Below are 14,747 nucleotides of genomic sequence, written 5' to 3'. Positions count from 1 at the left end.
GGCCCGCCCTGGCAGGGACTCGCTGCAGGTGTTTTCCGCTCTCAATCGCTGCACGCCGTGCTCGGCACTCAGTTCCCGTTTCTACACGTGCCTGGAAAAAGAGAAGAAAGCTGATATTCTAGAAACTCAGAGGTTTTTGCACCTCAGCTGGTTTTGGCGGTAGAATACCTGAAAATGAGGGTTCTTCAAAGGCAGTGTTGTGTACCCGTGAGCAGTGGAGCACCCTTCACCTTGAAGTGACTGGGATTTGGCTGGCTCTGGTGCTTGGTGACCTGTCTCAGGGACAGCTGCAGTTCACACAGCGGTGCCTGTACTGCTGGCAGTGCCAAGCCCAGATGCTCAGGCTGCCCAGCACAACCAAAAATCTTTGCGAGGAACAGAGAGCAAAAACTGGGAAATAGATGAAGAGGAAAGAGGATGTAGGATTGGTTACTGCTGACTTTCTGATGTGTCTTCCCAGCATCAGGGTGTTCCTCATCATTGTGGTTTGGCAAGCCAAACTATTTGGCTATTTTCAGGAGGTGTCCGTGTGTCCTCTGACTTGACTCAAATGACTCCACATGCTTTTGTACAATATCTCATGATGTGCCAGTGTCCTTCCACTGGGATGCTGAGAACATGAGATCAAAACATGGTTTCACTTCAGTTTTGCAGCAGGATTTGGTGATCCTTGTTGGTCCCTTCCAATTCAGAATATTCTGTGAAAAGATGGTTTTCCAGCAACTTATCTTGTGAGGTGACTTGAACAGTTCTATGGCAAGAAATACTGCGAATAACATGGCTCTTCAGTCTGGAAAGGATGGAAAAGCTGAGAACCTAGTGCTGGAGTGTGGTGCTAGATTGGATCTGCTGTTGGGCTGAGGTCAAGGGTTGTGGGACATGCAGTGGTCTGTGGGGTGGCAGGTGGTTATAGGACTCCCATTGGCTTTGCACTCCATGGAACAGGGGTTATATGTCACTCCAGGCACCCCAGGGTGCAGGGCCAGAGAGGCAACAGGCATCTGGGGACAAAACAAAGATTTTGATCTTCCTGAATGGCAACTGCTTCCTCTAGATCCCAGCCATTTACAGTGGCAGTGCCAGCTCCAGCCTTCCTGGGTTTGAGGGATACGCTGTCTGTGCTCTCATGTCACCTCATGGGCTGCACCTCATGGGTGCAGTCAGCTATTATAGGTCCCAGGAAGCTGAGAAATCTAGTTTTTTTTCAATGTCAGAATCATACTGCGACCCCTCTAGTACCCTAACCTTCCAGGTCAGGTCTATCAGGCAGGGCTCCCAGGAGAGCCTGTCCTCTCTCCTCCTGTCCCACCAAGCCAAGAGTGCAATAGCCAAGAATTTCACAACACCATGAGTATTCCCATCCTCCAGAGTACCACGTGTTTTGGCTTTTGCTGCGGCATTTCTCAATTGCGCTGGCAAAAAGTGGGTTAAGTAGTTGGGTATGATCCTCTCAGGGAAAGCCATCATACTGCCTTGGAGAATGTAATTCCATCCTGCTCTCCCAGCAATTCAGGCACCCACAGCCATGCTTGGGAGCTGTTGTTCCTTGGCCACTACCCTGACATGTGCTGCCATGCAGGCTGAGGAGGGGGAGGGATTGTGACAGGCGTTGGCATCTTGGAGAGGAGCTGCTGCCTCTTCTTGTCCTGTAGCAAAGAGGCTGTGGAGGAGGTGAATGAAAACGTCGTGGATAGAGCTGACAACTGGCCACTGCATTGTTGTCCCTTCAAAAGAACACTTGTCTTTGCATCCTTTCTGGGGAAGCACCTGGAGCTGGTTTGGTGCTCCCACCAGCTAGCTGAGAGGAGACAAGAGCACCAAGCACCTGGAGGAGAGGTGTGGGGCTGAGGACACTGTGGGCTCTTGCTCCTATAAAGATGTGCTCTTCCGGTATCCCATGGAACATGCCCTCAAAATCCTCTGGGATTTTGTTTTTTTTTGCCTTCCTGCAATGTGGAGGCTCATCTCCCCATCTCTCCTATCACACAAGGAGGGATGTGGATGCAGTGACGCTCCTTACTGCTGCTCTTCTTGCCAGGGGCTGGCATGGAGGCCCAGCTGAGAGGCTCGTGCTTGGACACTGCCCCAGTGGGACTAAAACAGACTGGCTCTTTTAATTGGGCTTCCTTGCTTACAAAGATGGGTTTCACTGGGATTTTAACCACCAAGGCATGGGAAACCCTACCTTACTTATAGGAAGGAGGGTGGACTGTTCTCCAGCTCCGTGCCTGCCCAGAGGGCAGGAGGGCTGAGGCGATGATCCAAGAGCTTTAGCAGCTTGGGTGTTGCTTGCCGCCTGGCAGTTAGCTCTGTTGGCAAGCTGCTGGCCCTCCGCAGGGGCAGCAGAGCGGGAGGGCAGCGGTGCCAGGGCCCCCCTCGGCGTGCAGGGCGCTGATAGCGCCGCTGGCAGCAGCCCGGCCGCAGCCAGGCCCGGCGCAGCTCTGCGGGGCCGCCGCTGACCCGCAGCTCGTCCCTGCGGGCCCGGCCCAGCCCCGCTATCGCGGCGGCTGCAGCTCGGCCCGTGCCGCGTGTCCGTGCCCCGATAGCAGCCCTGCCCCGCTTTTATCTGGGTCAGGGCGGCTGGGCCGTGGCAGGGGGGCTGCGGGGATCGGGCCCTCCAGCAAGTGTACAAACAAGCTCAGGATGTGAACACAATAGCCAAGGACCGGCCTTTGAAAAGCAGGGGGACTCAGCGTGGCCGCCCTGGGGCGCATCAAAGGTCCGGGTCACTCTGCACTGCCGTGCCTTCGATGGCTACCCATGGACTGGCCCCGGCAGGGTTTGAGTGAGGGGAAGTGGAAAGGGAAAAGAAATCAGCAGGGAGAGAACACAGGAGCTGGGATTCACAGTCATGTGAATCTCTTCCTTGAAAACATGGGCCTGTCATGAGTTCCCTTGCTCTGCTTTGTTCTGGCTCTTGCTGATCTGTATCTGGAGCGTAGGGCACAGCTCCTCTTTCTGCTTTTTCAGTGCGCCTACAGGCAGGTCACTTTTGCAAAGTGCTTCATGTGCAATTTTGTAAGCACTTCTCTTAAATCAACATTTGTCACAGCTGAGGGCTGGCTGATGGAGGTTTTTTCCCTTCCAGACTTTGTGTTAGAATCCTAGAAAACCAGATGTACATCCACAATTTGGAGTTTTGCTCAAGAAGGCCAGCAGAAAATGTACTGTTACTTAACAGGCTTGGAAACAACTCTGTGCAATGCCTTGGACAGAGCTGTGAAAGGATGTGAAGATGTGGTTGGAGTGATCTGCTTGGTATAGTGGACTTGTGCCTGCCCAGCAGAGTCCTGCAGTACCTGCTGTACCTCTCTAGCAGGATCTGGTCCTGCAAGAGTCCCTGGCTGCTCACTCCTCTGCTCCCAAAAAGCCCAGGAAAGTTTTGCCTCTGATTTGCTCTGCAGTGTGTGCACACGTTGCTGCTTTTGGATAAAAGACAGCCTGAGCCTGCTGAGTGGGAACCACCCTCTGTGATAAGGGCACATGTTGACTTAGAGATTAGAACTGTCCACTGCTTTGTTTTTTTATAATGCGCATTTATTGGTGTAAGAGCTGTGCAAAGGACAAAGGGAAAGCACGGCATAAAAAAGCCAGTACCGTGTGCAGCATTGCAGGCTCTGAGGGAGAAAAGGTGTCCCTAAGAGGGCTGGATGATGGTTCTGCTCTTGGGGAGAGGCTGCAGCCTGCAGGTGCTGGCCCCAGGCATGTGGGAGCAGCAGGCAAAGTGATGCCTCCTCTGTGGATTTGTGATTGAAGGGGTCTCATGGCCCTTCTTCTCTTTATGCCATTGTCAGGGTAATTAAATGCTCCCAGGCAGGTGCCAGAGCCTTTTGCAAACTGAGAGTTGGCTTTGTCTTGTTGACCTGCTGGAAATACCTTGTTTTAGGGTGGATTAATCTTTCATAACAATATCTGAAAGTGAAAAGGGGGCTTTAATTGGGGTGGGATTAGCACAATGGGGCTGAACAGGGAGAGCAGGAGCTTTCTCACTACTTGCTAATTGCCTCCTCTCTGCACTGGTGGCAGCTGTGACACCTGCCCCTGCCTGCTGTGTGCAGCTCTGCGCCATGGGGACCCAGGGGATGCCATGTGCCTTGTAGGCTCATTTATGCAGCAGAGAATGAGATGTGGTGTTCAAACCACGGTACCTTAATTCATCTCTTGCAGACAGGGAGGGGATTCTTCCATCACTCAGGTGCTTGACATGACTCTGGGGTGCTCATGCCATTCTCTTGTGCTGTTGTGGGGTCCCAGGGGCTGAGCTGAAACCCATGGGCTGTAGTTTGCAGCCAGCCCCCACTGCCAGGCATGGGCAGGCAACAGACATGGTCTGTATAAAGTGATAAGAACCACTGACCTGGTTCTCCTGGGACAGGAGAACCAGGTCAGTGCCTCAAGGGCAAATCCCCCGGGCGGGTGTGTGCTTGGAGAAGGCCTGTGTTTCTCCAACTCTTGGAACAAGCAGCCTGTACCTCAGCCAAATTTCTGACCTTCCTATGCCTGCTGGTCTGCCCTGCAACAGCGTCCTGTCCCTGGCAGGCACTGTCCCCCCAGATCCCCTTCAAGGGCAAATGTCTGTGGTAGGCTATGAGGAAGAAAAACTTTGCCTGTCCCCCTCTGTCTTGGCAGGCATCCTTTGGGATGCACACATGGCAGCGCTGGGCTCTTGCTCGGTGGGGCTCAGGGCACCTTTCTTTGCTGTGCATGTCCTGGTGGCTTTCATGGCAGATGTAAATTTGAGGTTTTATTTATTATGCAAAAATGGCAAAGTGGCCCAGGGTGATGTGCACCTCTCCTAGTGCTGTTCCAGCCCTCCCTTCTCTTCCTCTCGTTGGAGACTGGGGCTGAAAGGCCTTGTCCCTGTGCTTTATCCCAAGCAGGGACTTGGGGAAGAAGTGACACCCAGGAGGGAGGCTTGTCCAGGGCTGAGTATTGCTTGGCTGCCAGCAAGAACTGGTGATGCTGGGCCCCCTCCACCCTCTGCCTCGTCTTCCTGCACCCCACAGGGTACTGTGCTCACAGGTGTGGATGCCAGCCGGGTGGACAAACCCATGTGTCCCATACATGTATGTCACAAGCTGGGGCACACACACGTGTACATGCACATGTACATCCCTACCCACACATGCACCAACCTCTCCAGGCATGTCCATCCCCTCCCACCTCTCTGCCCCCTTGCCTGCCAAAGCAGGAGGGAGCAAGCAGCAGGTGGGAGTGCTTGCCCAGCACCTTGGTGTGGGCCTGGCACTGGTAGAGGTGATGGAAGGGAAGGGAAGGGAAGGGAAGGGAAGGGAAGGGAAGGGAAGGGAAGGGAAGGGAAGGGAAGGGAAGGGAAGGGAAGGGAAGGGAAGGGAAGGGAAGGGAAGGGAAGGGAAGGGAAGGGAAGGGAAGGGAAGGGAAGGGAAGGGAAGGGAAGGGAAGGTGTTTTTCTTTGTTCCCATTGAGCTGCACTTGGGATGCTTTCCCACCTGCATTGGGAGGCAGAATCACTCGGGGACAGCTGAAGAAGTCCCATCAAGGGCTGAAGGCTTTCCCTGAGCAGGTGGAACTACTCCCTATGCCTGACTCAGGTGGTTGTGGGTGACCCCGTGGGGTGGCTGAGCCTGGTGGGTGAGTGTCAGAGAGCTGGGAAGGCTCAGGGTCATCAGGGGAGCAGTACCTCTCTTCCACAACACAGTGTCTCTACTGTCCATCTGACTTTTTAAAGCCTCAGCATTTTCCCTTGTGAGCTTTTTGCAAGATAGACGAGTATGAAAATAAAGCCCTGACCAAAGAAAATGCTCACAGCCCATTTAGAGGTTGTGTTAACTTCGTCATTCACCAAAAGCAAACATCAGGCGTGGCGTGGTCACTTTAGGTAGCTGTAGCAGAAAAAGGCCCCTCTGTTTTTCAAACAAGGTGCCTTTTCATTCAGAAGCTGGGGGTGGCTCTAAGAAACCAGTGGCATGTCACTGGGACACCCACTGGAAATGCAGATGTTACCTTACGGCAGGAAAAGGCTTCTTTGGATCCAAAGCCTTGGAGCGGGCAGGAGGCAGCTCCCGAGAGTGCTGACCGCGGTATTTCCGCAGGATCCCCCCAGCCAGGCTGGGACCGCTGGCTGTTTGTTTGTCCTCTTTGAAGGACACAAAGCCCTCATCATGCTGAGCCCCACAGCTGGGTCACTTCCCCTCTGGCCCAGGGCAGCGCCATCGGACGTGAAGCGGCTGGGAGGAAAAGCAAACAGAAAGGGGGCCAGAAGGGCTGGACAGAAGACGTGGGCGTTATCAGGTACCCCATCTGTGAGGCTCTGTTGAAACAGGAGGAGAAGGCTGGGGCCATCAAAGCTGCTCTGATGGCCTCCATCCAGATCATAGAAAGGTTTCATCCAGCTTCTGTTGGGCTTCTTTCTTCTCATGGTGGGCTCCCCTTCTTCCCAAACCAGGGACAGGCCCCACCATCATCTTCCTCTACTCTGTCTGGGGGATGACCTGTAGAATGCTGGGCATTGCACATGGTCAAACGATCTCAGCAGTTTTGGGAAGAGATGTCTTGCTGACCTGAACTGCAACTGGGCTGCTGAGGGTTCACAAGCCAGTTCCCTGTGGGGTGACCCCTTTAGATGCTCTGGGACAGACACAGTGACATCCTGGTTGTGCCAATGTCTCACTTCTCTTCCCAGCCTGGCAGCATGGGAGCCTAGGCAGGCTGGCAGTGTCTGTGGTGGCACCCAGATCTGTATGGGAAGGGACAGGAGGGTCCCTGGGGGTGTTGCCAGGGCTGTGCACAGGAGCTGGTCCCCCAGCTGTGGCAGAGCAGTGTTTCTGAGAGCTGCAGCATGGGGAGATTTTGCCCACACACCCTCTGCAGCACTTCTGCTTCTGGAGGTTAGACATCCGGGGCTGGCTTTCCGGTGAACCAGTGATCTGTTCTGGTAGCAGAAATCCCCAGCTCTGCCCTGTGCTCCCCGTGTGCCGCACTCTGCTGCTCTCACCCCACCATCGCTGCCCCAGGGCCACCCCTGGGAGTGTCCCATCACCCATGGCCCGGCAGGACACGGGGGATCTGGGGGTTCTAACAGGAATGATTCTGATTGCCTCGTGCTGGGAAAAGGGGATTTTCCCTGCCCAGAAGGGGAAGCTGCAGCTGGAAGGATTCCTACCTCAAACCTCTCCAAGGCCAGCATTTTTCCTGAGGCAGAGACTGGAGGCAGCCAGATGGCTTCCAGGACAGTATCCCCCTCTTCTAAAATGCCAGCTTGGTCTCTAAAAACCACCTGGCATGGATCTTTGCCTAGGCACCAGAGCAATGAGAGTCTGAGCCCTCTATACTCTCATGCTGCAGGACTCATGCCCCATTTTACAGAAGGGGAAACTGAGGTATGGTGGGGTCCCTGACTCTGCCTTGCAACAAGCTTGTGATGCAGCCCTGTGGGTTTGCAGGGCACTGGGAAGTGTTTTCCAGTGGCAGAGGACTGGTTCCCACTGGAAAGGGGAGGCTTTGTGGAGGGCTGTTGCCCTGCCAGGGGTCCCAGCTGTGCTGTCAGGGCAGCCTGGGCACCTTCACCTGCCCAGAGAAGGGATCCAGAGGGGCCCAATGTCTCACACTCCTGCAGCAGCCCCCCTGTGCTCCTCACCCACTGTCCCTCCTGGCTGTATCTCCCAGGAATGGCAGCTCCTGCCCCTCCAGCTGCCTCCTGGAGCAATCAGTGGGGAACACATGGGTCTTATCTACGGGCCAGCTGCGGGAAGGGCTCCCTGCTGTCCCTATCAGTGGGGCGGCTCCAGACCTGGGGCTGAGGGAAGCCAGACTCATTCCTGCTGTGCTGGGGCCAGGGCTGGGGCCATTGTCACTGCCCCACACTGACCATTGCAAGGGGATGCTCCAAGTTCTGGGACCCCTCTCCAGCCTGGTGGCTGTGTCAGTGTTGTTGTGACACTGACAGATTTGCCGGGGTCCAGCCAAGGCCATCAAGCTGGGTAGTTGTGGGTTGTGTTGGAACATTGAAGGCAGATGGTGGCAGCAGTCTTATTACTGCCAGCAGGATCCACATCCCTCATCCACTTCCACCAAACTCTCAGCAACAATTTCCTCACTGGGGAGATGCTTGCAGGGCTGAGGGGGGCTCAAAAGGGCCAGCACCCTGGGAAAGACTTTCCTTTCACAAGTCTGATAGACCTTTGTGTTTTATTTATTTCTGGAGTTGTGCTTACCCTCCTGTTCCCAGTGGCTTGGCAGAGTGCTGCTGGAAAACCGGCGGGGTGGGGATGCTGACTCTGTCCTAAACCCCAGGAGTGTGGGGAACAGCATCATCTGTGGCCATGGAAAGCATGGGCATCCCTTTGAAGAGGTGCCTGTGGAGTGTGGTTTTCCCCAGAGGTGGGTGCCAGACACCCCCCCATGCTACAGGGTGCCAATGCTCTCAGGGGGCTGGTCCTGGCTGGCACAGGGGCTGGGCAGAGTGTGGGAGGTCCCTGGGGACAGGGAGCATCCTGGCTGCTCTGTGCCACTGAGCAGGGTCTGTCCCTCTGTGTCCCGTGACAGCAGTGACCACACATCACCCAAAGCTCAGGGTGCAGATCTTTATCGTCCACTTGTCTGGCTGTGCCACAGCCTGAGCTGGGTGTGGGGTTCTCACTCAGCATCCCAATCATCCCTGTGGCCTCAGGCTCTGGGTGGGAGAGGAGAGTATGAGAAGGAATGTGCTTTGGTCTCCTACCAGCTCCTACCAAGGATATAAATGAGGAGTTTTCTTCCCTGCCATGTCCTGGCCATGGGGAAGGTGGTGATGGTCAGCTGGGGCCTGCTGTCCCACTGAGGTCAGCCCCTCCACAGGGAATTAGAGACGAGTAGAAAACTGTCTAAACCCCAAATATTTGCATTTTAAGGGCTTTTCTTAATATTGGGGAACGCTGATGCAGCAGCAGTGTGGGTGGGCTGGCATGCTGAGAGGGTCTGCTTGGCTTTTTTTTGCGGGGGACGGGGGAGCAGGATTTCCACGGTCAAAGAGTTTTGTTTAAAATCATTTTTAAAAAAAGCTAAATGAGCAAATGGGGAGAATTTCCAGCACTGCTGCAGGTTTCTCTGCCAGCTCCTTGGGGCAAAACAGCCACCCGGATGCTGAATGGACCACAAACCTTACAACCACCCCTTGCCCTGGTTTGGTGGGTGTATGGCTCCCATCTCTGTGTTCCTTTTTCTTTCTCTGCTGAAAGGGATTTTGGCAAGAAAGGGAGTCCCTGTGGCTGCTCTGCCCTGGAGCATCCTGGAGGTCTGGGGCTGAGCCTGACCCATCTGTTGCCCCCCATGCCCATGCCAGGGGATGCTCACTTGGCAGCTTTTGGCCATGGTAGCAGCCTGTGTGGAGAATGCTGACTGGGGCACAAGGGTGACAATGGGCCCTGATGGCTTCAGGACCATACATGCCAGGCATAGACAGGGGCTGGAATAAGGCAGAAGCTGGAGGGACTCTGGGCTATCCCATCCCACTGCATTCCCCCTCTCCACACCCATTTCCGCCAGCTCCTGGGGCAGGTTGAAGCAAGCAAGGAACAGGCACGTCCTGTCCTGCTGGCACAGGGAGGGCTCAGCACCTTGGGCTGCAGGGGCGAGAGCCCTCCGTGTGCCCAGGGGACAGTTCTGGGGTGTCACCACACCCCCAGTACACTGTCCACAACACAACAGTGTGTGGGTGTGTCCTGGCCCCATGCAGGGTGGTCTTGGGCATGGTGATGGGGCTGGGGGCCTGATGCAGGTGGATCAGTGGTGTGGGTGTCACTGGTGCATCCAGCCCCAGCAGGGATGCACAGGGGAGTGTGTGCAGCAATGGAGCCCTCCTTGCACATGTGTGCATGTGTGCTGGGGCTCACTCATGGACAGCATCAATGTGTGGGGCTGTCCTCTGCTCTGGGCTTGGCCATGTTCTGCATCCCCTCACGGCTTGGCAGGTTGCTCCATGCCTCATAGCTGTACCTTGCACCTCGAGGTGTGCTGTGCTTGGGGAATGCAGGGGACCAGGGCTCAGTCAGGCTCAGGTACTACCTGAGAGCAAGAAGGATCATCGTGGTGCTACAGCAGATGTGTCAGGGACAGCCAGACACAGGTGTGCTGGGCAAGGGGACTGCCACGTGCCCCCGTGCAGCAGGCACCCATGGGTGGTGCTGCCCTGGGGCTATGCCAGGCAGGGAAGAGGCTCCTGCACATGTCCGGGCAGTGCAGCATGTGTGGCTTCATGCTGGGGCTGGGCTCTGCTTCCCTGGGGCCAGGGATACGTGCAGATCGTCCCGGTGCTGATGGACCACAGGGAGATGAGCACCAGGTGGATGGATGAGCAGGACAGCAGGACTGTCATGACATAGCCTGCAGTGACTGTCACATAAAGGCCAGCACAACAGATGTCCAGGAGCTGATGCATTTCTTCAGCAGAAGACAATGCTGGTGATGCAGGGGTTCTGGGTGGGAGGCCCACAATTGGTCCTATGCATGCCATGGGGCAGGAGCAGCCATGGTGAGGGGTCTGCTTGTGCAAGGTGTGGGTAATTGTGTGTGTGAATGTGAGAGCAGAGGGCTGGATGTGCATCGCGCAGTGTACCAGCTTAGATTACAGCATATAGGGCAGGAAAGCGTATGGGGACAGGGATATGGGCCTTGGTTAATGGGGCTGAGAGGAGGGGAGTTCTAGGTGTGCACAGCACCTCGGATATGCGCAGAATCCCCACAGGCCTCCCTCCTCCCTCACCCCATTCCCTCCTCACTGAAGCATCCACACCCATTTCCTCCTCCCGGCCCCTTCCCACCATCCCACTCCATGACAACAGCAGCATCCTGCACCTGCAGCAAGGTGCAGAGCATCCACCTGGGGCCCTGGTGCCACTCTGGCTGCAGCAGAAGCCCCCTGCCAGAGGGGCAAAGGGTTCCAAGGAATCATTTTCCTTGAAGGGCTGGGAGCCGTGGACAGCCCTGGAACCCATGAGGATTCTGGGATCCATCTAAGACAAGGGTACGCTGCTCTCCTGCCTAAGCCCCCAGCTCCCCACCCATATTGTTCCCTCCGACCCCCTGGTCCCCCCCCGGGCCTGGTGCTGCTGATGTGCCCCGGTTGGGGCTCTGAGCGCTGGGCCAGCCCTGCCCTCTAGTGCCCCGGGAGCTGCTCCGTGCCGGGCTCAGCCCGGGCTCCCTGGAGCTGGGCCACCCAAAGTCCTCCCAGGGCCCGCAGGCGGTGCGGGTGACAATTGCCTTCCCGGCACCCCGGGTCGATAACCGGGTGGCCAAAGCACTCGGTGGGCCGGGACGGCGTGGGGCCACGCCAATGGGTGCCCGCAGCTGCGGCAGAGGGAGGGAGGCTCTGGTTAAAGTGGAACGAGGCGCGGCATCGTCCCGCGGTCCCTGCCCTGGGGACTCTGACCCCGTGCGCCGGCGAAGGGAGCTGAGGCAGGCAGAGACGAGCGGCCACACAGCCACGGGGACGGAGCCAGCGAGGAGCCGAACAGGATGGATCCCACCTTGGAACTGGCGGATGACCCCAGGTGAGCGCTGGAGACTCCCGTGCCGCTTTGCAGCCGGGCAAATCCAACTTTTTGGATCGGAACTTTGGATGATTCATTCCCTTTGTAAAGGAAGGGAGGCGCTTGGCGGTGAGGCGAACCAGCCAGGCTCGGACCCTGCGGGGCTGGGTGTCCCCCCGTCCCGGTGGCTCCCTGCAGCACGCCCGGTTCTGCTCCGCAGGTTCTCCCGCCCCTTGGTGGAGATGCTGATCAGGAACTTCAGCGTGCCGGCAGCCTGCTTCTCCCTGCCGCCCACCTCCCGGCAGCTGCTGCACCGTAGGTGGGGGGACGGGGTGGGGAGGACCCTCCTGTTGTCGCTGACGGGAGCAGGACAGGGATGAAGGTGGTAGAGTGGCCATGGCAAGAGCAGGCACGGGGCAGCCCCAGAAGTCAGAAACTGGGCTGCTGCCAGGGTCTTAACCTCCCATCCCATAGTCCTACCTGTAGGGACGGGGACAGCCCAGGAAGAGCCAGCACTGGGGCAGGTGTCATGGGACAGGGAATAGTGGCGCAGAAGGGCCAGCCCTGGCATAGACAGGCATGTCCAGGGCATGGCACAGAGCTTCCTAAACCTGTGGAGTGCTGGGTCGAGGGGCAGCTCCCTGTAGTAGGGGCCCCAGGGGGGACCAGACAGGATGAAGACAGCTTCTCACCCCTCCCTGGCAGAGCTGGACATGGCCCAACTCATCATCCTGGGCCTCTGCACCATCATGACACTGCTGTCGGTTGTGATCTACGTGGAAGAGGTTTCGTACCTCTTCCGCAAGATCCGCTGCCCTATCAAGATGAAGACCCTCTGCTGGAGCAGCTCAGCCCCTACGGTGAGCTGGGCTGTGGGGGTGCTGGGGGGCATCACCCTGGGGAGCCAGGGCCACCCAAGGGGTGCCAGGAGGGGGAGTGTCAGTGTGCCAAGCTCATGTGTCCCCCAGGTTGTGTCAGTGATCAGCTGCTTTGGCCTGTGGTTCCCGCGCTCCATGATGGTGGTGGAGATGGCTACCACGGCGTGAGTATCACCCACCCTGGGACAGGGCACCTTGGAGCCCACACGGCTTGACCTGCCTTCCTCCTCCTCCCCAGGTACTTTGCTGTCTGCTTCTACGTGATGATGCTGGTCATGGTGGAGGGCTTTGGGGGGAAGGAAGCACTGCTCAGCACCCTGAAGGATGTGCCCATGGTGGTCAGCACTGGGCCCTGCTGCTGCTGCTGCCCCTGTCTGCCCCGAATCACCATGAACAGGTGAGGGGGAGGTGGGATAAACCTCTATCCCTGGAGGGCTTTCACCCCATGCTTCTGCTGGGTTGGAAGAGAATTCCCTGGGCAGGGACTGGGGGACTTAAGAGTGCTACTGGTCTCTCTCACCATGACAGGAAAAAGCTTAAATTGATGATCCTGGGGACTTTCCAGTACGCCTTCTTCAAGGCAGTCGCTGTCTTCCTGGGGCTGATCCTGGCCACTGACGGGAATTACAACCCTGCTGACGTGAGTGCCAGAGCACAGGGATGGGCAGGTTGATGACCTAGACAGGAAGCCTCCACCTGAACTTTGTCAGCCCAGTAATGTTCCCTGTGTGTCCCCCTCAGATTTCAGGAGAGAGTGTGGCCCTCTGGATCAACACCTTGGTTGGTGCCTCCGCCCTCTTTGGGCTGTGGGGCCTGGGCATTCTCTTCCGGCAGGCCCGGCTGCACCTGGCTGAGCAGAACATGCAGGCCAAGTTCACTTGTTTCCAGGTGAGCCCCTGTCCTGCCCAGCTCCCTCCTAGGTGAGGGCTCCTGCAGCACTGATGGGGTGAGGCAGCATGAGGGAAGATGGTAGGGCAGGAGAGCCCTGCTGGCTGCACAGCGGGGAAGGTGAAGGCTGAGAGCCGGGCAGCAGCACAGCCCTCACAGCGGGGTGTTGGTGGTCGCAGATCCTGCTCCTCCTGACGGCACTCCAGCCTGCCATCTTCAGCATCCTGGCCAACAACGGCAGCATCGCCTGCTCGCCGCCCTTCTCCTCCAAGGCCAGGTCACAGCGTAAGTAGGGAGATGAGAGAGCAGCACCACATGCTCCCAGCCAGTGGCATGGCATGGGGGTGGGTATGGTGGGCGAGGGCAGCTTCAAAAGACCCTTCTCCTCTTCCAGAGATGAACGTGCAGCTGTTGATCCCGCAGACCTTCATCCTGGCGGTGCTGACGCGGATGTATTACCGCAAGCAGGATGACAAGCCGGGCTACCAGCCCGTCAGCTTCGCACCCACAGGCGCCGACGTCAAAGCATGACCAGGAGGGACAAACTGGGGTGCCAAGGGGCAGAGCGAGGTGAGGGGCTGGTCTACCCTGCACAGCCTTCTCCTCCTCCCCTGGCTTTGGGGAGCTGCTGGCAGCAAAAGAGGCAGAAGGGGAAAGAGCATCTTGGGACAGAATGAAAGGGTCTGAAACCTAAAAGTCGTAAGTCAAGGGGGTCCATGAAGCCACCTCCAGCCCTGGGGCTCTTGTCTAGCACTGAGTAAAGATAAATTTTTACTAGAGTCTTGCATTGGTGACTGGCTTCATATTAGTGGGTGGGAGATGACTCCATACAGGGGGAAGGAGGATGGAGCCCAGACTAACACAGCCAAGCATGGGACCATCATGGGATGCCCAACATCCAGCTGTGACACTGAGCTCTGGGTGCTGCTGGCTGGGGTCCCACAACCAAGGCAAGCCCAGGCCAATGGTGATTTCTCCCAAGATATCAGGATGGGTCTGACCTGTCCCTGGGGTCTGTTCTCCGTGGGACTGGCTGCTCCTGAAAGCACACCGAGAACATCCACACCTGCCAGTTACGTGCCAGGCAAAGGAAGGAGCCTTAAAACACCTTCATAACACTGGCAATTAGTCAATGCTGCCTTAAGCAGCCTTGGTCCAGTACCAGTATCTGCTCTAGACATGGGGACGGACATCAGGAGCAATGACAATTTGCAGAAACCACTAGGTAATCTTTTGACCCCAAGTGTTCATTACAGATGCCAGAAGCACAACTCAGATCATGGTTTCAAATGAGCAGATCACATGTTAAAAACAGCAAGAGCATTCTCCAATGCTCTTATTTCTCGCACTTCTGAGAAATGCATCCCTGGCACTTCTCAGTTCTGTCCTGTTGCTGCTGTTCTCTGCCATCAGAAAATCTTTTCCCAAGGGCTCACCCCAGTTCTACAGAGGAAGTGAAACAGGGCTGTTTCACGAGAGTAGAGGCCTCTAGATTTGG

The 14,747-nt window shown here is 56.7% G+C and overlaps 1 protein-coding gene across 1 annotated transcript; it reads left to right on the top strand.

The window, feature by feature from the left end:
* The first annotated feature begins 11,370 nt into the window (after positions 1–11,370).
* SLC51A (solute carrier family 51 member A) lies at positions 11,371–14,028 on the top strand. Its single transcript, XM_021536832.2, has 9 exons — positions 11,371–11,504; positions 11,704–11,798; positions 12,189–12,343; positions 12,452–12,525; positions 12,600–12,758; positions 12,890–13,001; positions 13,103–13,249; positions 13,429–13,534; positions 13,644–14,028. Exons 1-9 carry the CDS (start codon positions 11,470–11,472, stop codon positions 13,778–13,780), a joined length of 1,020 nt encoding a protein of 339 aa, XP_021392507.2. The 5' UTR covers positions 11,371–11,469; the 3' UTR covers positions 13,781–14,028.
* The last annotated feature ends 719 nt before the right edge of the window (positions 14,029–14,747 follow it).

The sequence above is a fragment of the Lonchura striata genome, chromosome 10, assembly GCF_046129695.1.
Source record: "Lonchura striata isolate bLonStr1 chromosome 10, bLonStr1.mat, whole genome shotgun sequence".
In the NCBI taxonomy this organism is placed as follows: Eukaryota; Metazoa; Chordata; class Aves; order Passeriformes; family Estrildidae; genus Lonchura; species Lonchura striata.
The sequence above is the reverse complement of the archived record's forward strand: the minus strand, read 5'-3'. Positions and strand labels throughout refer to the sequence as shown.

What these genes read in the sequence shown, in the direction of transcription:
- SLC51A (XM_021536832.2), top strand. Translation starts at nt 11,470, where the DNA reads ATGGATCCCACCTTGGAACTGGCGGATGACCCCAG. An exon ending in CTCCCGGCAGCTGCTGCACC is followed by an intron (nt 11,799 to 12,188) that starts GTAGGTGGGGGG and finishes CCTCCCTGGCAG; the next exon opens with AGCTGGACATGGCCCAACTC. An exon ending in CTCCAAGGCCAGGTCACAGC is followed by an intron (nt 13,535 to 13,643) that starts GTAAGTAGGGAG and finishes CTCCTCTTCCAG; the next exon opens with AGATGAACGTGCAGCTGTTG.